Consider the following 23238-nt stretch of genomic DNA (forward strand, 5'->3'; position numbering starts at 1 on the left):
GTACAATAAACTTAGCACTGTCTATGATAAATGAGTATCATCATTAATATTACGGTCTTTAAAAATGAGGCTCTCTTTGTAATAGTTCCAACTAGATTTGTATAAAAATAATGTTAATTATCTCATACTCTGTCATCTGCAACCCTCTCTTTTTCTTCCTATCCTAACATGAACTCCTGTTAGCTTTAAGGCCTTTAAAATTCTGAAAGCAGTTGTACGACGGGAACTTTACTACAGATGGGGGAAGATACGGCCTCTTTTTTTTTTACACAAAATATAGAGACCTCTTCCTCCACCCCCTTCTTTGATAAGCAGCTGCGGCACAAAGGTTTCTCTGGACCTGGAAATCATTAGAGCTCAGTTCAAACACCCCAGAATAACCAGCCTTCTTTCTGGCCCAAAATTAAGAGGGCCAAAAAAGCAGATGTTCAAACTGGCCTGTAATTATCAAAACAATGACCTTGTAATTTGTTACACAACACATACTACATGCCATATGGTTAAAATGTCAGTCTTCAGAAAAAAACAGCCGTTATTAATACTTCATTGGATTTTTTCAGAACAATACAAAATGCCTCCACCTTTTGCCTCTCTGGCCTTGAACATTTAGTCAGATTTAGGTAAACAGTGACTCCTGATACCCTACAGTTTAGCAACCTGAAAATCAAACATGGCTGAACCATTAACACTTAAAATTTCATTAAAAATTAAGTAGCTTTTCTGTATGTGTATGTTTGAGACTGAAGAATCACAGAGAATTTAGCCTTGAATATTCTATAAATATTGTATTACTATGCAAAGAAAATTTATGAGCATCATGGTCTTCTTTCCTATCAAGTTTGGCATTAAGTGTTTTAACTTTTGACACGTGTGTACATTCTAGAGATAACAATGCTGTATCAAATACACTCATTTTGACTACATTTGAAACAATTCAGCTTTCTGGAAAGCAATGCTCTTGAACTTAACAGAATCATGCATATGAAATACATGTGTACAGATTCCAGCACACTCAACAAACCTGTTGAAAACACTTGGTGTGGGACTGTGATCACGCTCTCTCTCTCTCTCTCTGGTGCGTTCCCTTTCTCTGTCCCGATCACGATCACGATCACGTTCTCGGTCTCTGTCTCTATCTCGGTCTTTCTCTCTTCTTGCATAGTAGTCCCATTGCTTACTGGTGTCCACAAGACTAGGCCATGATGGAGCAGAACCGGGGAGGTGGGGAAATGCAACTAAAGAAAAAAATTAAAAATAAAGTCATGGTCCTTAAGAAACAAAAGAGAAAAATTAAAAAGCACTGAAAACTAATGCAAACTCCCACCAAAAATGCTTCACTAGATTATAGTGGGAACTTCTTTTATAAACAGAAATAAGAAATAACATGGTGAATACCCACAGTCTGTGGGAATATCCAGAAACAAACCTTAAAAGGCTATCATATAAAGACTCTTCATTTTGCAAGGTGAACAGGAACCAGAATTAGCTACACCATAAACTTCCCAATATAAAAAAAGTAAACCAGAATACATTAGGATGTTTTCCTAATGTCAAAAGGAAGTTAATGGTCAACCTAGAAATGAGATATAATTTTGCTAAATTCACAAGAATAAGAATACAACAAAGGTATTCATAAACAAAAAAGAGCAAAAGTTATAACCAACAGACTTCACAAAAAGAACTTCTAGAGATACAAGCAGGATCCATTTCAAGAGAAACCACCAAAAAACTAGAAATAAAATATATAATTTCACAGCAATATATGAAATAACAGAATTTTTAAAAAATCACCCAAAAAACTCAGTAAATTCAATAAACACTTGAAACAATGGGGGCAGGGAAGACTAGGTTTGAATAATTCAATTAATCACAGTAATACAGAAGGAAAGAATTCATCAGTTAAATGACAGGTTGTTGATTTGTACTTATGAAATTTCTAACTATATTGTGAATATAAGACATAAAAACACAAAATAGTTGAAAGTAAAAGGATGGGAGGAGAAAAAAAGGAAAATACTAACACTCCCCAATCTCCATAGGATTAGCTATATTAGTGACAGAGGAGACTGAACTCACACAAAAAAGGATTACTTGGGAAAGGAAGAATGTCTACATGAACATTAAAGAGGCAACTCACCAAGAAGAGAGAACAAATTAAACTTCTAGGCATCTAAAATAGCCTTAATTTTTATGAGTAGAAACTAATAGGAATACAGGTAAAAACAGAAAAATCCATGATCATATGAAACTACCATATTTCTCTTAACTATCTATACTTTAAGCAGACAAAAATACCACTACAGATTATAGAAGATTCCCATAAAACAACTATTAATAAGGTCGACTTATTGGATGTAACACAGAGTACTGCCCATTAAAGAATACTCTTCTCAAGCACATGAGACTTATAAACACACTACACACTTTCTAACGATAAAAGTAACAAAACAACATCTTGTTCTGTGATCAAAATGCAATTTAAATTAAAAGTAATTTAAGAGCTATGGGAAATAATCTCCATACATTTCAAATTAAAAACATATTTTTGATTAACTCAGGTAAAAAAAAATAAATGTTAAATCACTAGAAACTGAACATAAAAATACAACATATTAAAAGTTTAGGGATCAAACTGTTCTTGAGGGGAAGTGAATCCTAAAAAACACTACATTAGACAAGATGGAAAATTAATGAGCTAAGCTTCCAATTTACGAACTTAGAAATTAATGAAATAATCCAACAGAAAGGAGCTAAAAGATAAAAGTAAAAATTAAGTAAACAGAAAATGACTATACTATACAATTTAAAAAAAGCTGAAAGGTGGTTTCTGAAAACTAGACAAATCGATCTTTTAACAGATTAAAAAAGAGAACACATAAATTCTAACAGAACCGAAAAGGGACCACAACAACTACATATGTTACAGCAATTAAACAGTACAGAGAATATTATATACTTTATACCAACGCATTTAAGAACTTAGCTGAAATGGACTAATTCTAATCAATCAATAACTTACCAAATCAAAGTGATTCAAGAATAAAAAGAAATCTTGAATAGTCCCATACTGTTAAAGACATTAAATCAGGAATTTAAAACCTCACTATTAAACCAGACAGCTTTTACAGGAGAGTTTTACTAACTTACAGGCCATGTAATATTATACAGACTTCTGGATAACAGAAGAAAAGCCTATTCCCCAACATATCCCATGTGGCTTCTACAACCTTAATATCAAAACCAATTGAAGACAGTACAAAGGAAAAAACACTATCTTAAATATGAACTTAGATGTCAAAATCTAACATAAATCAGTGTTTATTTTAAAAAAAAGGTAATCAACCATGACTGTCAGGTTTATCTTGGCAAATAAACAGTGGCTAAATATTAGAAAAATTTAGAAATTTGCCACATTAACAGATTAGGAAAGAAAAACAGTAACATCTCAGAAAGCATTTGATAAAACTTGATATCCATTCTGTTTAAAAGTCCTTGGAAAACGAGAGGCAGGGATTTTTCTTGATCTGACATCATAGGGTTCTATCCAAAACCTAACAGTAAAATCCTAGTAGTAAAAACATTAAAAGCATTTCCTTAAAAAAAAAAAAAAGGTGGGGGATAGAGGACAAGAACTCCATTTCATTATTTCATTATGTGAAGGTCCTAGCCTGAACAGTAGGACAAAATAAAAAAGAAAAGAGGGGGAAGCATAAGAACCTGAAAAGGTAGGAAGAAAATCATTATCTGCAGAGGATACTGAATGAAGAGACTTTACAGGGAGTTCAACAGGTAACTTGTTCATAAGATCAATATATGTATCAATATATATATATAAGTAAAGCAAAAATCAACTGTTTCTAAATACAAGCAAATACAAACAGAACATGGAGTTCAAATGAACATAACATTTACGACAATAAAAATATTAGGTACCTATGACTAAACCTAACCAAGAGACAATTACACTACTATTTAATTGAATATTCAACACATTCAAGAATATCTCCCTAAACAGAAAGAGAATCCTTGTTCACAGATGGACTCAAATGTTTTAAGATATGAATTCTACATAAACTGATCTAGAGCATCAATGTAAATCCAGTATGTTATAGTAAGAGCAAGGACTGTGTGGAGCCTGGTGGCATGGGTTCAAATCCTGCCTCTGGCATTTATTATGAGATACTGGAGAATTAGCTAATTTCTAGCTGTTCTTAAATTTCCTCATCCACAAAATAGGAATGATAATAGTACACCTACTTGAAAAGGCTGTCAGGATTACATGAGTTAACAATGTTTGATGACAAACATAATAACATATTAGTTATTAATCAAAATCCCAATAGAGTTTTTCATGGAACTTTGCAAAATTGATTTTAAAATGGATATGTAAGAGCAACAGTCTAAGAATAATTCAAAAGCATAAGGTTATGACAGACATTGCTGAACCTGATATTAGGTTTACTATAAAACTTAGTAAGATAGTGTGTCATTATTACCACAGAAATAGTTAAATTAACAAAATGAAGTCTAGAGAGCTGAGAAACCGATTGACACATATATGGAAACTTGACACATAAATGGAGATGGCATTGTTAATCCTGAAGGAAGGATAGTCAACAAATGGCACTGTTTTATCTTTACTTTATAACATAGGCAAAAATTAATTCCAGGTGGCTTAAGAACTTACCCCTGAAAAACAAAATTTGAAATATTTTGGGGAAAAACATACTGAAGAATATACTTATATCTGAGATGAAAAGTCATGATCCAAATATGAACCCAATTAAAATGTGGTATGACTTTACACAGTTGATGAAATTTAAGGAAAAAATGGTAATTTTGATTTATTTGCCACAGGAACTTTCTACTTTGAGGGGCTTGATTGTTACAATTATCTCTACAGTACACCATATTTACATAGTCATGATATTGTAAGTTTATTATTTAACTTTGAGAATAACAAATTTGTCATGCAAGATAATTTTGGTTGTAGTACAGAATATAAATGGTGTAAGCAGAAGTACAGCTGAAAGCTAAGAGGCAGAGAGGGAAAAGGAGGTGAAGGCTTGGAGAGATACAGAGTAGTACAGATCGATGGTACATGAAACAGGCAGATAAGTAAATAAAAAGATGGACAAAAATAGTGTTATAATTTCACTGGTGGGGGAAAGGAGAGAGATGGCAGCAGTATAAGTGAGCAAAATATACATTATAGATGGAAGGTAACAGATGTTATCCAAAGTTGTTAAATCAAGAAATAGGGTGAATAGCCTATGCAGAAATGCCATGCAGACCCTATGTTTATCGCAGCACTATTTACAATAGCCAAGAAATGGAAGCAACCTAAGTGTTTATCAGTAGATGAATGGATAAAGAAGATGTGGTACACATACACAATGGAATACTATTCAGCCATAAGAAGAAAACAAATCCTACCATTCGCAACAACATGGATGGAGCTAGAGAGTATTATGCTCAGTGAAATAAGCCAAGCAGAGAAAGACAAGTATCAAATCATTTCACTCATTTGTGGAGTATAGGAACAAAGCAAAAAATGAAGGAACAAAACAGCAGCAGACTCACAAACCCAAGAAGGACTAACAGTTACCAAAGGGAAAGGGACTGGGGAGGAAAGGTGGGAAGGGAGGGATAAGAGAAATAAGGGACATTACGATCAGCACACATAATGTAGGGGAGGTGCACGGGGAAGGCAGTATAGCACAGAGAAGTAGTGACTCTATAGCATCTTACTACATTGATGGACAGTGACTATAATGGGGTATGTGGTGGGGACTTGATAATGGGGGGAATCTAGTAACCACAATGTTGCTCATGTAATTGTATATTAATGACAACAAAATTTTAAAAATTTACAAAAAGAGAAGAACTAAAAACCATTAAAAATGCTGTCTCTGCAGTTCTTTAGTATTCCTGCAAAGATTAATTTTTTAACTTAGGTCTCACTTTATAAGCACACTCTTAAAGCACATCAAGAAAAATTAGTATTTCCATCTACAATTACTTAGTAGTGTTTGAGGATGAATTACAAATTTCTAATGTAAATAAAGGTAACACAGAATTACCAATAAAGAGGAAGCTGTATTTATCATCTTTATTTCAAGGTTTTATTTGCACAGGATGAAGAAAAATCCTAACTTCTCTCTACTTAATTCTTCCAATATACTTTATAATTCTTATTACTAAAGAAGTACTTCATTTAAAAAAAATGCTTGCCTCTGAGAGAGGAATTGGGGGTGGTAAAGAATGAACAGAAAACTCTTGCATTTTTGTTAATTTACATATACTACTTTGAGAAAAGTTAAAAGTTTTTTTTTTTAAATGAGATCTTCCACAAGAAAATTGTGTAGGTAATCTCAATAATGAAGTCTTATTCTTTCTGATCTGGGCCATTCCTCATGTTCATCTGTATTGAAAAAATACACAAGGCATTTCATGACAAAACAAGTGCCCTAAAAAGAGGTAAAAATAAAAATTTAATTAATATGTAATGCTTACCAAGTACATATGAGGAAAATGATTTAGGCTATGTGTTATCCAAAATTATTAAGATGGACCCAGGACCCACTCCCAGGCTAACTGCAGGGCCTATGCTCTAACAATTATGCCTCAGAGTGCAGAGAAGCAAGAGAACTTCAAATTTGCTGGAGATGATCAGAAAAATAACCACTATTGTTAGAGTGTTTATATTAAAGGGCAGAATTAAGGTGTTTCAATGTATTTTCACTGAATGTCACCCTCTGAGGAGGAATTATGCTCCCCATTTAATGGATGAAGATCTATACAAGTCACAAATTATGATAGGGAGAAGAAAGATTCAAATCCACAAATGCCATTCATTCATATCAAAAGGTAGTAGACTTTCTGTTGACTTACTGATTTCACTAATTATAAATTATTAGGGGGAGAAACAAGATTCCAACCCAAGAAATGTGACTTCCTGGGAGCCCAGCTAGTCACTAGTCTATAAATTTGATGAGGGCAAACTAAGTCTAGTTCACTGTATCCCTAAAACCTAGTACAATGCACATCACCTTTAAAACAAATGGTTGGGAAATCTAAGTAGAAAAGTGATATCAGAAGCCTTAGAATAAAGTTGTCAAGCTTGAACATGAAAGAGGACCCAGCCAAATGATCTAGAAAAGATGAGCCAGTGAGAAGGGAAGATGAAAATAAGGTTAGTTAGGTGATGGCAATCAAGAAACAAAGTCAACAAAAGAAAAGAAAATGAACAATAAAAACTGTGATAATTTGGTGAAAAATCCTAAATCCTTTTAGGAAAAGACAAGGTACTAATGTCCTTGTTGTGTCACTATTTCCTAACTTTTAGAGGTATAATTGATAGAGAAATGAAAATCATTCTTTTAAGTAACCTGGAATATATGTAAGACCTAGTTATTCCTTTAGTTAATATATATTTTTAAATATAATTTCAGTTAATAATACTGTTCTGTAAAACAGTATTTTAAGCCATGGAAGTATGATTTTTTAAAAAATATCTGAGTTCATTACTGACTGAAACTGAAATTGACACTTACCATTGCCATATGGAAAAGCACGTGCAGAACGACTATCATAACCAGAGGAATGTCCACTGTTGAAGAAAAATGTATTTTTAGGTATTGCAAATAAGTTCTCAATTTTAATAGTTTAGTGCAAATGCAAAACATCAAGGCAAAATTCTGACTTCTATTTAACCAAATAAGCTTTAATTATGTAATTTTATTTTTTAAGACTAGAGACAGACTTTTTAACCTCAAGAAATGTTAAACCTAGTTAACTACTTGTAAAGAAAAATACAGCTTGCTAGTACTATGAATAACCCAATTAATTCATCTTAACTCACAAGAAACTTTGAGGCTAACAGAATATTTGAAACTTAAAATTCTGCCCCACTGATAGGATCAACAAATAATACATTTAAATATTGTGAGTAAACAAACACATGTTTAACAAGGATTTTAAAAAATTCAACTCCGTTCTCACGGTTCACATTGCTCAGAGTTTTATAATTTCCTCTGAAAATCATATGCATGGCTTGATGCTACTGATGTAATGTTTTCACTACTTTTCTTTTAGAAAATCTGAATCACTTTTTCAGAAACACTATTTTTACAGAGTTTACTTGTCACTTAAGAGGAAATAATTATAGTTACTATTCATTAATGGTTTCTATCTGCTAATTGTGCTGTAGTAAATTATATTTACTAGCTGTTTTAATCTTCACAACCCTGTCAACACCCCATTTAGTAAAAGAGGAAACTGAGTCTCAAGTAGTTAGGAACCTTGCCTAACAACAGAAATCTTGAAACCAAAATGTCAGCGAGGTCTATGTTGATTATAAAGCCTATATTATTAAACATCATACTGCTATCTAGGAAGTAAATACTCTTTTGTACTGCATTCCAACTAACATAAACCACAATTGCAGCATTATAAAAAATAAGGTATTGCCATGCAGAATGAATCCAATCCTTTTTTGTAGAAGCTGAACTGCAGGAGGGTTGCAAGGAATAAGGTGGCTTTTCTTTAGAGAGGTCTTTAGAGAGACTTTTTAACCTCAAGAAATGTTGATCCTAGAACAGACATGCATTATTCATGATTACAAGTCATCTGTTTATATTTCCCACAAAACTGACTATAACCAAGCTTTTAACAATCTAAGGGTTTCTTTAATCATTGTCATAAATCAAAGCAAGGTATTTCAAAACACTATAAATTAGTTTCTTCGTCCTGTTTTGTTACTGCGCTATAAGGTCCAACATCTTGTATAAATATAACATAGTTTTAGACTTATGAATTAAAAGGTAGTTACTATTGCTTATAAAATTAAATCTCTGAAAGTAATATGAAGATACATATATGATTCTTCTGTCAAAATCCTATCAATGATAAAAAAAAGTTTATAGTATCTATACTGATTTACCTTTCTATTGTTGGGATAAGAGATGGAGGTGGGGCGCCTGGTGGAGGAGGGAAACCTGAAATATTCAATCATAAGACAAAAAAACATTAACAATGTACATTTAATGTCAAGAGTAACACAAAGTTGTTGCTCATCATTAAATTTCTCTGGGAACATAACGTGCTTCTCTATGTTATAATGGACAGAAAAAAATGGAACTGAAACTTATAAACATATTTTTTTGAGCAATAAAACTTTAAATGAACAGTCTGGTCTAATACACAAAGCACAAACTGGGAGTCAGGATACCCGGTCTTATTTTCAGCACCACACACAGCCCATTTTGTGAGTATGAGAAAGTTCATCTAAATGCCTTACCTTTTCCATATATAAAACAGTAGTAGTTTTGCCACCATATAGATATATTATACTTGAAATGCTTAGAAGAAAAGCAAATAAAATTAACATTTACCTCTTTCAAAAAATATTTTTGAATTTCAGATGTGTAGAAATTCCTTAAAATGTGTAATTTTTAAATAAAATCTTACCAGTAAACATATAAATGCTTAAGGCTGAGAATATCCATCATGTTCTTAAACAGCACAACCCTGAAAAACTATTTTATGAAGAAAGGCACATAGTGTGGTTTTTGGCTAAGGTTGGAAAGAATATCATTTGCATCTTTTTATCATGAGATCTGCATTCTCAATAATTCACAATACTTAAATGGAACACCACATAATATGGCTAAAAGGAATCTTATTAATCTACTCTATACTTTCAAATTCAGACAGGCAATAAAGCATCCCAACAAAAGACCTAAAGGTTCAACAACTTATGACAGCAATTCCTTATAACAATTCTTCCCAAGTTTTAACAACCCTCACTATTAAGAAATACATTCAATTATGTAATTTAAATCTCTCACATGCTGTCCTGAATGACAAGAAGCAATCCATTGTCATATTCTCTATTACCCTCCATATATTTGAAAACACTTCTACTAAGCCTCCTTTTAGTGTGCTATGTGAAGACAAATCCCAGTTCTCTTAACCTTTCTCAAAAATCCATTTAAATAAATTTTTGCCCTACTTCAATTGTTTCAAATTCACCAAGATCATCTTCAGTTTCCAGTTTTACGATCTGTAACTCCTCTAATTAAGCACCTTAGTCCTAGAGTCCACAATCCTATTTTATACAGCCTGTCAACTGCATTTTTTAAACTAAAAAGACACACTGATGATTCCTTTGACTGTTCCCGAGAAGTCTTTTCCAGACATACTGACATACAATCAATGAGTCTCTCTCTCCCCCACAACTAAATATGCATATTATCCTATTCTGTCTAAACTCCACTATTTCTATTTATCAAGGTTAGTTTGAATATAGATCCACCCTTCCAAGCATTATCACCTCTCATTCTCTTTGTACTCCTTGGTCTTTAATACTGAACTCAGTAAACACACTTGCTATCTATCACATTTACATCACACTACAAAAATAAATCAATAAACAAATGTCTGAAAAAGTGTAAGAAGACAACACTGGGCTACGTATAAACTCCTATTGATTATACCATGACAAAAATGAACAATTTAATCACTACTCTCAGAACAGCCATCTAACCCAGTTGTTGATCTAATTGTACAGTTTAGAACATATTTTCTCATGATACTACATTATTCAGCAAGGTTAAAAAAAATCAGAAACCATTTAAAGTCAAAATAAATTATCTTTCTTTTCCTGCCATCACTTTATTATCATATAAAAAATTCAATGCTCTAAAAAATTTTTCTTTAAATAATTACTATGTTTTATATCCTATACTGTTTTTTCTTCAACAAATTATGACAAGATTTTTCTCAGAATCTCTATTTCTACAGAAATGGGTAAGACAGGTATAAGAAAACTAAGTATCTTAATCAAAACTGGAATGAAGCAAAGGCAGAGCTGAAAATAGGACCTTGAAATCCCAATAGCCTATTCCATATTCTAACCACATCAACACTGTCCCTCCTGTGACTGTAAGCTTGAAATTTCATGTTTATTAACAATGATGGAGAAAACATGAAAAAAGTTTTACCTGGAGGTGGTACAGTTATTGGAATACCTAAAAAACAAGTGATGAAATTTAATATAGTAACTGGATTTCATAACCTGTTATGTATTTATGCCATCACCAAAAAAATCTTTGAAATAAAACCCCTTGCCTCATTTTCCTGGCTTACTCACTCAAGAGAAGTATTCTGTTTTCTTGAGGAGGACCAACAATTAGCGTATGACATCCAACTCCTGATGAACACCCAGTCTAAGAATTTGGTAACAAGGATTCCCCCACTAGTTGTTATCACAAAATCAGACATCAGTTAAAAAGCACGCATGTGCATACAACAAACTTCAAACTCCATGAAATTAACACTAAGTTTGATGATCAATATCTGATCTTTGTATTTTAATAGGGAAATTGATCAACGGGCTCTTTAATACTGCAGACAGTGACTTCAGTAAAGTTTTGTGGGACATTTAAGTGTTGTTGGATTGTTTTACTGCTGTTGACAGGAGTGGGGAAAGGTGATTATTTCCCTTGATTTGTGGGAGTAAAAAAAGGGGGTAATAGCATTTCATACACACACACACACATACACACACACACATACCCCAGGGCACATTAAGATAAATGTGGACAGTTTACTTCTATAGGAATCAGTAAATAATATTTGAGTGACTCTCACTGATTTGCACACAGTATAAGTTTTAATAAACTATGCATAAATAAACATTCTCAATTTACATATTAAACGTGCCCTTAAATCCTAACTTAGAACTTATGTTGCATATAAATTGTGACTATCTTTTTTTCTGAAGAAGAATGACATTTTTAAGTAGGAAAACAGAAAAAAAATTTTAAACTTTTCCATAAAAAATTTTATATATTTAAATAACTTCAGCACAGTCAGAATCTTAAAATCCAATCTTAAAAGCTCTATCAAATTTAGTCCAAGAGCAGAAAAAATAATCTAATTCATTAACTAAAGCATGAGAAAAAATAATGAAAACAGAATCACTTTCAAATGTCTTCTTGTCAATGGAAACACCTGCTAATAATTTATTTAAAAATTTTCTGACCATGCTTTACCAGAGCAAGTTTATACAAAAAATCTTAAGGCGGGAAGTAGCCTTAGAATGGAGAATGAAGCAACTGATGTAACTGTCCATGCAAAAAAAACTATATACGAAACTTATGAAACCAACAAGACTGAAAAAGATATGGAAAGCAGCCATCATGTTTTGAAAATAATTAGGCCTCCCTGAATCTACTAAATTTATCTATATTTAATGGCAATTCTTATCCATCCTAAGGTTACCTTGCTGCTTCTTAAATTACTGAAGTGAAAGAGTCCATCAAACAATACAAGCTAGCAGAGTCCCAGAAACCAAACTAAATGGGAAAAGTTAGGAAGCATTTTAAATGTTCTTAATACCTACTATTACCTGATTTTAATAAAACAGTACAGACTTTTTTAAAAGCCCTACTGAACATTATTAGGTGACCAGTTTTCAATTTAAAATCATAATTATTTTCTTAGGTTTACAGTGGCCCTTCCTTATCCACACTTTCCAGTTTCAGTTACCCAAGGTCAACTGCAGTCTGGAGGCAGATGATCCTCCTCCTGACATACCATCAAAAGGTCAATAGTACTCTAACACTACGTCACAATGGCTCTGTCACTCACTTTTCTTCATCACATCATGTAGGCATTTTATCATTACACATCACCACAAGGGTGAGTACAGTAAAATAAGATATTTTAAGAGTGAAAGAGACTACATTCATCTTTCATTACAGTATATTGTTCTCATATGAGTTAATTGTTAATTTCTTACTGTACCTAATTTATAAATTAAACTTTATCATAGGTATGTATGTATAGAAACAAAAGTATATCCAGGGTTCAGTACTATCCATGGCTTTAGGCATCCACTGGGGGTCTTGGAATGTATCCTCCTTGATGAGGGGGAGTACTGTATGAGATGAAAAACTGCACCAAATTGGGCAACCACTCTTTAATCTTAATAACCTAAATGAATTCATGAGGAACATGCATCGCTTCAGCTCATGCACACCACAGCTTACTAATAACAATGTAAATTCATAAAAGTAACTAAGAAAAATTACTAGTCTCAAAATTTAGTCCTCAAAAACATTTGTAAAATTTTCACAAAACAAAATAGACATATAACCAAATTATTAAGTATGCTATGAAGGTAGGTAAATTTCAAAGTCTGCTTTTAATTTTAATCTAAGTGTAGTAGTATCATAGGGCAGAGATTTGAAAAGTCAACTGGAAAGAATCAAGAACACACAAAAAATTATGCTACACACACACCTTTCCAATCAAGAACAGGAACACACACACACACACACACACCCCTTTCCAACCCTTTCCAAACATTAGAAAGCTGGCATGAGAATCAGAAAGGGTCCTTTTTGTAGGGTTCTATTTGATCTGAGATATTTCAATGCAAATCTTTATTGGTAAACGTTCCCTGAAACAGAACTATAAAAGTTGATGGAATATACAAGTAAGTCCTGACAATTACCAAATGCATTTTCTAAATGCAACTAAGAGCAGCATAATTCTCATTTAAAAATCACTATTTAGTATTTGACTTCTGTTAACAAAAGATAAATAGTTTGTAAAAAAAGGAAATTCGTCTCAAAAATTTCTGTTCTTGCACTCAACACTCCCCCACCTTCCTGGCCAACACACCGTACTACTATGTAGCTAACTTGAAATACAAAAAGCAATATTATGTTTCTTTTCAGTATCCTTTATCTGTAAAATGAAAAAAAAATGTTTATTTTCCTGCAAAGACCTGCATAATAGCAATAAAGTTCTAACTCGGTAAAATTCAGTATCAGCAAAATACGGATTGCTGGGCCTCTCCCTTAGAATTTCTGATCCAGTACGTATGAAGTGGAGCCAGAGGATTTACATTCCAAGGAGATGATGGTGTTGCTTGAGCAGAGACTATATTTTGAGGATCAATCACTGGATTAGTTTCTAAACTTCTCTAACTGCACTGCTGAGCACCTCCACATTCAATAGATAAATTCCATTCCAAATTTTATGAAACAAACAAGGCATGTGACACTTTGAAGTAAAAGAGTACAGCCATATGACAGCCTACATACTATCTGGAATCCTCAAAAGAAAAAGGACAGGATTTAATTTTTCCAGTATGTAATATATACTCTTAAATGTAAAGCACAGAGGTTGGAGGAACTGAAATTCCATTTGGGATTGAGACAAAGAAATAGAAAGGTAGCAGCGCTGCATAACATCACATTAAACCGTATTTAAGTATATACTTTTTTAATTCCCAAAAAATTAATAGGGGCTCTGAACTCAACAAAAGGACAACAAAAATCGTACGAACTCATTATCAAGGTATCCCATCATTATTTTGTATAACTAAGACAGAAAAAAGTTATGAGATAGGCAGCCTCTGCCATTTGATTCCAAAGATCCTTGCCTCCTAGTATTTATGCGTTTATACCTCTGGTATCTACATTCTTCCTCCCCTTGAGTGTGGGCTAGATATAATGACTTATTTTAACAAAGGAAATACAGCAAAAATAATGGGGCATCACTTCTGTGACAAGGTAACAGAAGACAGTGACTTCTATTTTACTGGTATTCTCTACTGTTTTCTTGGATTTTATGCTTTGATGATGAAGTTGCCATGATGAAGAGGAAATGAAACTTTTTAACAAAGAACTGAGTGACTGTGAAGATAAATAAATCCCTTCTCAGTCAAGCCTTTCAGACCACTCAAAAAGCCTGTGAGATCAAAGCAGAGGACCTAAGTAGTCCCCACATTTCTAACCCACAAAAATTGTTCAATAATAAATGTGTGTTGTTTTAGGCCACTACATTCTTCAGTAATTTGTTATGCAGCAATAACTAACCAATAAATATAATAACTACCCATCATTTCTTTATCAAATTCAGATGAAAAAGCATGGCAGAATTATGTGATTCATGCTTCCTATTTCTCACTAGTAACTTCCAAATTTCACCAGCACTGTTACGTTACAAATAGTTAAATCTGATCACTTTCCCTTAAGTCTCACCAATTTCTACTTCAAAGTCATCAATCTCAAATGCTCTGCAGAGTACAAAAGGTTTACAAAAAACTTTAATTACCCTCTACTACATGCTTTCCTATGTATCAGTATTTCAAAAATTATATACAAACACACACACATAACATCTACCATCCACCCTTCAAGAAAAAAGATATAAAATACTATAAAACTATTTCTTAATTAAAGTAAAACAATTAATTACAAGCTGCAAAAAAGGAAGTAATTTTAAAGGAAAAATGTGGTAAAAGGTGCTATAGTTACAAAACTTTTTAAAGCAATAAAGAGCCACCAGCATACTCTATACTTAAAGGGGAGAAAAACAATTTTGTTTTGTTAACTATAAAAATGGATGAACTATTTTATTCTTATTAGGATCTCTTAATCCTTTTTTATGAAATAATCTAAAGCCTACCAAAAAAATTGTTAGACAAATAAAAACTTTTTCTGATAGAAATGTTTTTATTTTCAAAGAACTTGAAAAGGAATTGATCTTTATAAGTTCACATGTAATCACAAAATGGTTGAAAGAGTAGCATAAACATAAAGCAAATATTAAACCATAAATTTTACATTTAGAGATTACCCATGGGGAAAAAGATGTTCTAAAATCAACATTCTAAATAAGCTTTTCATTTCTATTAAACTTACATTTAAATGAATTTTAATTTGTGCCAGGAATATTCAAATGAAAAATATTTTGGATAATTAGCATTATTCCCTATTTTGAGTATAGGGTTTTTTTCTTAATATAGAAAAGCACAACAGAAGAGAAAATGAATAGTTTCCAATAACTTTATTTTTCAAAGGTACTTCTGAAAAATATATTTTTGGCATATAGCATTAGTTAATACACTGATTTGCTGTGTAAAACAAAAAATCTTCATGGAACTATAAAATTAGCATAGCAAATATTATATCCATAACATAGCTTCTCAATTAAAGGGACAAAATTATACTTTCTCACAGGTGCTGATAATATCCATCCAATATAAGGCCAAGTTTCTGCCAAAGCAGCAGTTCTTGAAGTGTTATGTGGAGATTCCTGGGTGTAGGAATCTGTAAAGTCTAAACTACTTTCATAAAAATACTAAGATGTCATTTACCATTTCTATTCTTGCTCTTTACAATTGTAGAAGGAAGTTTTCCAGAGACTACATGACATGTGAAATGATAAAACAACTGAATACAAAAATAGAAGAATCCAGCTTTTATCTGTTAAGCTACACAGTAAGAGTTGCTGAAGTGTAAAATAAGGCTACTCTTTGCACTACACGTTTTTGTTCTGGAAAAAGTTATTTTTCATAAAAATGTTGCCTTAATATTTAGGTTTATTATGAGTATTTTTAAAATAATAAGTATTTTAAATATATAAGACATTCTGTTTTAATTCTAATACAAAAAGTAGACATAAAAATAAAGCTCACTGGGGTCTACACCAATTTTTAAGAGTAGACAGGAGTCTGTGGGAAAGAAGTTTGAAAGCCACTGTGCTAGAACCAGACTACTAATAGGAAAGTAATCTAAAAACAATGTAGGCAAAAATAAAATTCTGAAGAAGTCCAGATGTGAGCTGCTTTTCTCCCTAATCCCATTTATCATCACTAACCCCAAATCAAGATATTTAAGGAATAAACAAGATTTTTAAGCTTATAGAATTGTTACTACTAGATGACTAACAAGATACTGATATACTTGACAAGTCTTTTAGAAAGGAAACCACCTCGTTCAAAAATGCAGAATCCTACACATTTTGAAATCTAGATAAACTGCTAAACCCTATATACTTTAAAAGAAGGGTTTAGCTTCTTTTGAAGAAGTGGTCCAGACTAGCTGGGCTACAGTAAAGCAGAACCTTCTTCAATTTAAAAGAATTCTACTCCTAAACTCGATTTCAACTGTTCCTAAGACTATAGGCATATCAGCCTTTATTTTGATTAACACAAGAAATGAGTTAAATTGAATCTGCCTTTTTTCTTTCAATAAACACTATAAAAAAAATGAAGATAAAATATGACACTGAAGTAAATTAACACTTAAAAACATAAGTCTACCATAAAATGTAATATAGTTTGAACATAATTTAAAAATGTTTACAATCAGTAATTATTTTTAAAAACAAAACTAGCCAGACACACAGAAGGACAAATATTGTATAATTCCACCTACATAAGGTACTTGTAGCAAGCAAATTCAAAGAGAACGAAACAACAGAAGCTACCAAAGGCTGGGTTAGAGGGGGAAAGGATTATTGTTTAATAAGTAGTTTTTGTTATGGGTAATAAAAAAGTTTTAGGTATAGATCACAGTGATTGTTACACAATACTGTGACTACATTTAATGCTACTTAACTGCATACTTAGAAATGTTTAAAATGATAATTATTACGTTTATTTACCAAATTAAGGAGCCACACAAAACCATCTACTTTTTGACATCAATCTTTCCAACAAACAATTATTTCAAAGCTGATTTATTCAGTAAACAGACTTCTTAACACAAATCAGGCAAACACTAAACCTCAGTTAACTGAATCTTTAAAAAAAAAAAAAAATCCAAGTCCTGCTCTTTACAACTTGCCTAACTTCCCCACCCACAAATACATATGCATGTACTTCAACACCAGGAAAATTTAAAAAAAAGCTTTTAGGACATTTCATTGGAGTGAATCCACATCTAATAGTAATAGCCATCCTAACATAGGTCATAATTCACTTCAACATAGTTCATAAAATAGGCTTTCAAGTGAAACTGCCTTGGTTAGAATTCTGATGGTTCTACATTCTAGCTATTACTTAAAATAAGCCCCAGTTTACTCATCCATAAAATTAAAGTAGTATTTACTTCAGATGTTCTTAAGAATCAAATTAATACATGAAATGTGCCTTTAATAGTGAGCATTCAGTAACATTAGCTGTTACTCTATTTCTGTAAGAAAGTGGACTATTTTTAAAGTCAGTACTTATAAAAGACCCCTATGCCACATCTTTCTTTTAATAGCTGTTTATGATTATTAAGGTGATCTAAATTACAGTAAATGGAATAGAACATCCTGTAATCATGTGGTTCTGTGGTAAATGGTGACTGAAAACGTGGCTTTAACCAAGGCTAACATTCAGCTGGTATGTATCTATGCAGCCATACTGTTGTTTAAAGCCAGTGTCCATTTTGATTGATAACTGCCTCTGTGACTATACCAACTGTCAATCTGAAAATCCTTTCAGTATTATGGATACATAAATATGTTGTTAACGCAGCTAACATATTTAAGGGAAGTCAAGTATAAAGAAGCCATCTGTGATTAGCATTGTGGGGAAACAAATGGAAATACATAGCTTAACCTCTCTCCAAATATCTCACAATCTAGTAAAAATAAGGAGAAATTCAGATAGTTTCCACTTATAAACATTTGTTTTTAATATGAATTGGTATCTCCCCACTTCTAGCATATATACCAATTGGGTACTGCTTTAACCAACATTAGAAATCATCTGAATTTGTATTCCTTAAATGATGACAGGATGGTATGTAAATGCAACCTAAGAATAAGCATCAAGAGAAATCTAGACAAGTAGTTAAACTTCAGAAACCATGTGGTTGAAAATTAGCATTACAAGCATACTTTACTTTCCTGGACTTCACAGTTAATTGCATTTTTTTTTTAACAAATGCAAGATTTATGGTCACTCTGCTTTGATCAAGTCTATCAGTGCCATTTTTCCAACAATATCTGCTCACTTTGTGACTCTCTGTCATACTGTGGGTAAAATTGAAACATTTCCAGAATATCTCCCCTGGCTTTAGTATGTCTGCATATCAATAGGCGTTCAGTGGTGGAAAGAAGTATGGCTTTATTGCATTTGCATCTTTCCTCAGGGGTGGAGAAGTTCATCTCCATATCAGTGGGTGATTACCTGGGCAACAGAGGGCTTCTCTGTACCTGAGAGGTGAGGGGGACGGCTGGTGTTGCTGCTGGAGCAGGAGAGAGAGATGGGCCGGACGGCAGTTTTGTAAGACCTTTCTTTTTCACCTCAAAGAGCGTTTTGCGGTCAATTTCTTTGGTCACACTGAATCCATAGCAAACTTGCCCAGGCTGAAACCCATTAGCAAGACACACACATTATTTCAAACTTTCATATTATTGTTATGCTTGTTATGGTGATTTATGATCAATCATCTTTGATGTTAATATTATAATTATTTTAGGATGCCATGAACTGTACCCATACAGAATAGTGAACTGCTAAGAGTTGTGTATTCTGAGTGTTCCACAACATGCCATTCTGCCATCTCTCTCCCTCTCCTTGGACCTCCTTATTTCCTGAGACACAATAATAATGAAATCAGGCCAATTAATAACTCTACATGGCTTCTAAACATTCACATGAAAACAAGAACCTCATCTTGTCTCACTTTTTAAATCAAAAGCTAAAAATGATCAAGCTTAATGAGGAAGGCATGTGGGAAGCAAAAACAGGTCAAAAGCTATGCTGCTTGAATCAAGCAGTTAGTCAAGTTATGAGTGCAAAGGAAACATTCTTGAAGGAAATTAAAAGTGCTACTCCAGAGAACACACAATGATGAGAGAGTGAACCAGCCTTAATGCTGATAGGAGAAAGTCCGAGTGGCCTGGGTAGAAGATCAAATCAGCCACAACAGTCTCTTAAGCTATAGCCTAATCCAGAGCAAAGTCCTAACTCTCTTCAAGTCTAAGAAGGCTGAAAGAGGTGAGGAAGCTGCAGAAGAAAAGTCTGAAACAAGCAGAGGTTGGTTCATAATGTTTAAGGTAAGAAGCTGTCTCTGTAACATTAAAGTGCAGGTGAAGAAGTGCTGATGCAGAAGCTACAGCAAGTTACCCAGAAGATTGAGCTATAAGATCATTCATGAACGTGGCTACACTAAACAACAGATTTACAATGCAGATGAAACAACCTTATATATTAAAAGATGCTGTCTAGGACTTTCACAACAAGACAGGAGAAGTCAATGCCTGGCTTTAAAGGAGGCCTGCGGAGAAGGTTACAAGGATTAAAGATGGCAGCATGAAAGCTTAAAACAGAGGCCTCCTCCCAAAACCACATATAATACGAAAATATTGTTAATACAACTAATCCTGAAAGAGTAACAGGAAAGAAGGCTGTGCCAGACTGCATACTCCTGGAGAAGATAAGAGACTTCACAGAACAGGGTAACGTACCAAAGCCATGATCCAACGGGACCCAAGTTCTTCCCCAACCCCAGCTCACTGGAGGGAGGAACAGAAATGGAGCAAGGAGGAGATGGAGGCCTAGGACTGCTCACCACCCAGCCTTGGAGATCTGCTCTGGGGGCACAAACCTACGTTGCATGGTGCTCTGGAGATTAGTGGGTTGGAAAGCTAAGACAGATCGAATACTGGAGAGACTAAGATTCCAGCTGCTCGTGGAAAACAGGGATCTGCATCCAGGTGCTCTGGAACAAAAGAAAGGTGAACAGTCTGAGAGACTTCATAACAGCGAGAGCGCTGCTAAAGGGGCAAGGACTGAACAGAGCTTCCTGCACAGGAGAAAGGACAGGTGGACAAAACTGTCCAGAAACACTCTGCACAACAGGTTGGGAACTTTCAGGAGCTTCAGGTGCTCTATCCACCTAGGGTGGCTATGCAGCTCTGAGGCCCCACACCGTGATAAGCAGGCTGCTGCACCTTCCTCCAAGACGGCCAGCATAGGCTTGCAAACCGGCAGCCCTTGCCCTGGCATCAGGCCAGCCAGAGGGAGGCCCTGCTTAAGGCAGCTAAAAATGCAAAGCATTGAGTCATACACCTGTGCATGCAATAGTTCTGGAAGTGGAGACACGCACAGCAGCTGGGGAGCAGGAAACAGCTCTTTCCTTCCCCCAGGTAGCAGCGCCACTCCTGTACAACCCTAGACATCATTCCAGGGGCTGAGCAGCTCCAGAGAGTAGAGTGCTTCTGGGCACTAGAGGGCACCACATAAAAAAAATGAAACATCAAAGGAACCCTAGTTAAAACCAAGATTCCAAAAACAAGAAAAAGGGCCAAGTGAAACTGAACACATCAATCTTTCTGAAAAAGATGTCAAAATAAAAATCATAAACATACTCAAGGAAGTACAGAAAAATATTTAAGAACTCAGGGACAAATTCAGGACTGAGATTCAATCATTAAGTGATACAATATCTGAAATGAAACATACAACAGAGGGATTTAAAAGCAGATTAGATGAAGTAGAGGAGACGGTTAATGGAATAGAAATTAGAGAAGAGGAATACAAAGAAGCTGAGGCACAGTGAGAAAAAAGGATCTCTAGGAATGAAAGAATACTGAGAAAACTGTGTGACCAATCCAAACAGAACAATATTTGCATTATAGGGGTACCAGAAGAGGGGAAAAAAGGGATACAAAGTGTCTTTGAGGAGGTAATTTCTGAAAACTTCCCTAATCTGGGGAAGGAGAAAATCTCTCAGGCAATGGAGGTGCACAGATCTCCCAAAACAAGGGACCCAAGGAAGACAACATCAAGACATAAAATAATTAAAATGGCAAAGATCAAGGACAAGGACAGACTAATAAAAGCAGACAGAGAGAAAAAGAAGATCACATACAAAGGAAAACCAATCCAGCTATCATGAGACTTCTCAACAGAAACCTTACAGGCCAGAAGGGAGTGGAATGATATATTTAATGCAATGAAGTAGAAGGGCCTTTAACCAAGAACACTCTCCCCAACAATATTATCATTTAAACTGGAAGGAGGGATTAAACTATTTCCAGATAAGCAAAAGCTGAGAGAATTTATCTCCCACAAACCATCTCTACAGTGTATTTTGGAGGGACTGCTATAGATGGAAGTGCTCCTAAGGCTAAATAACTGACACCAGAGGAAATAAAACCACAGTAAAGAAAGTAGAATTAATTGCTAAGCAGATGCAAAATCAATTCAACTACCCCCAAAGTCAGTCAAGGGATAGACGAAGAGTACAGAGTATGATACCTAATATATAAAGAATGGAGGAGGAAGAAAAAGGAGAAAAAGAAAAGAAAAAAAGAACATTTAGATTGTGTTTGTAATAGCATACTAAGGAATTAAATAAGATTGGTGGACAGTAAGCAAGTTACCCTTGAACATTTGGTAATCATGAATCTAAAGCCTGCAATGGCCGTAAGGACATACCTATCAATAAGCACCTTAAATGTGAATGGTTTGAATGAGCCAATCAAAAGACACAGAGTCAGTGCTCACTTCGGCAGCACATATACTAAAATTGGAACGATACACAGATTAGCATGGCCCCTGCACAAGGATGACACACAAATTCATGAAACGTTCCATATTTTTAGAATTTATCCTAAGAATGTAGGATCCCAGTTTTAAAGACATGTGCACCCCTATGTTTACTGCAGCACTATTTACAATAGCCAAGAAATGGAAGCAACCTAAGTGCCCATCAGCAGATGAATGGATGAAGATGTGGTACATATACACAACGGAATACTATTCAGCCATAAGAAAACAGATCCTGCCATTTGCAACAACATGGATGGAGCTAGAGGGTATTATGCTCAGTGAAATTAGGCAGAGGAAGACAAGTACCAAATAATTTCACTTATCTGTGGAGCATGAGAACAAAGGAAAAACTGAAGGAACAAAACAGCAGCAGACTCACAGAACCCAAGAATGGACTAACAGTTACCAAAGGGAAAGGGACTGGGGAGGATGGGTGGGAAGGGAGGAATAAAGGGAATAAGGGGCATTATGATTAGCACACATAATGTGGGGGGGGGGCCATGGGGAATGCAGTACAGCTCAGAGAAGACAAGTAGTGACTCTATAGCATCTGACTACACTGATGGACAGTGACTGTAATGGGGTATGTGCTGGGGACTTCATAATGGGCGGAATCTAGTAACCACAATGTTGCTCATGTGATTTTATATTAATGATACAAAAATTTAAAAGACATAGTCACTGAATGGATAAAAAAACAAGACCTGTCTATATGCTGCCTACAAGAGACTCACTTCAAACCCAAAGACATACACAGACTGAAACTGAAGGGATACAAAAAAGATATTTAATGCAAACAATAGGAAGAAAAAAGCAGGAGTTGCGGTACTTGTATCAGACAGAATAGACTTCAAAACAAAGAAAGTCACAGGAGACAA

General features: G+C 34.2%; 1 protein-coding gene and 1 non-coding gene across 27 annotated transcripts in view; one reads left to right on the forward strand and one right to left on the reverse strand.

Moving 5' to 3' along the window:
* FIP1L1 (factor interacting with PAPOLA and CPSF1) overlaps positions 1 to 23238 on the reverse strand; it is a 76882-nt gene that overhangs the window by 5490 nt on the left and 48154 nt on the right. For 14 of the 26 annotated variants that reach the window (XM_017670154.3, XM_036998774.2, XM_017670146.3 and 11 more), the window contains 4 exons: positions 11007 to 11033; positions 8945 to 8999; positions 7557 to 7612; positions 1022 to 1235 (listed from right to left, as the gene is read on the reverse strand). In XM_017670154.3, coding sequence (XP_017525643.1) covers positions 1022 to 1235; positions 7557 to 7612; positions 8945 to 8999; positions 11007 to 11033 — 352 coding nt within the window. The remainder of the gene's footprint in view (positions 1 to 1021; positions 1236 to 7556; positions 7613 to 8944; positions 9000 to 11006; positions 11034 to 23238) is intronic. The other 12 variants (XM_036998785.2, XM_036998782.2, XM_036998776.2 and 9 more) reach the window with 1 other exon arrangement.
* On the forward strand, positions 22308 to 22411 carry LOC118968454 (U6 spliceosomal RNA). Its single transcript, XR_005056108.2, has one exon. It is a non-coding gene; the product is annotated as a U6 spliceosomal RNA (small nuclear RNA).

This window comes from Manis javanica, chromosome 5 (assembly GCF_040802235.1).
Source record: "Manis javanica isolate MJ-LG chromosome 5, MJ_LKY, whole genome shotgun sequence".
Taxonomy (NCBI): Eukaryota; Metazoa; Chordata; class Mammalia; order Pholidota; family Manidae; genus Manis; species Manis javanica.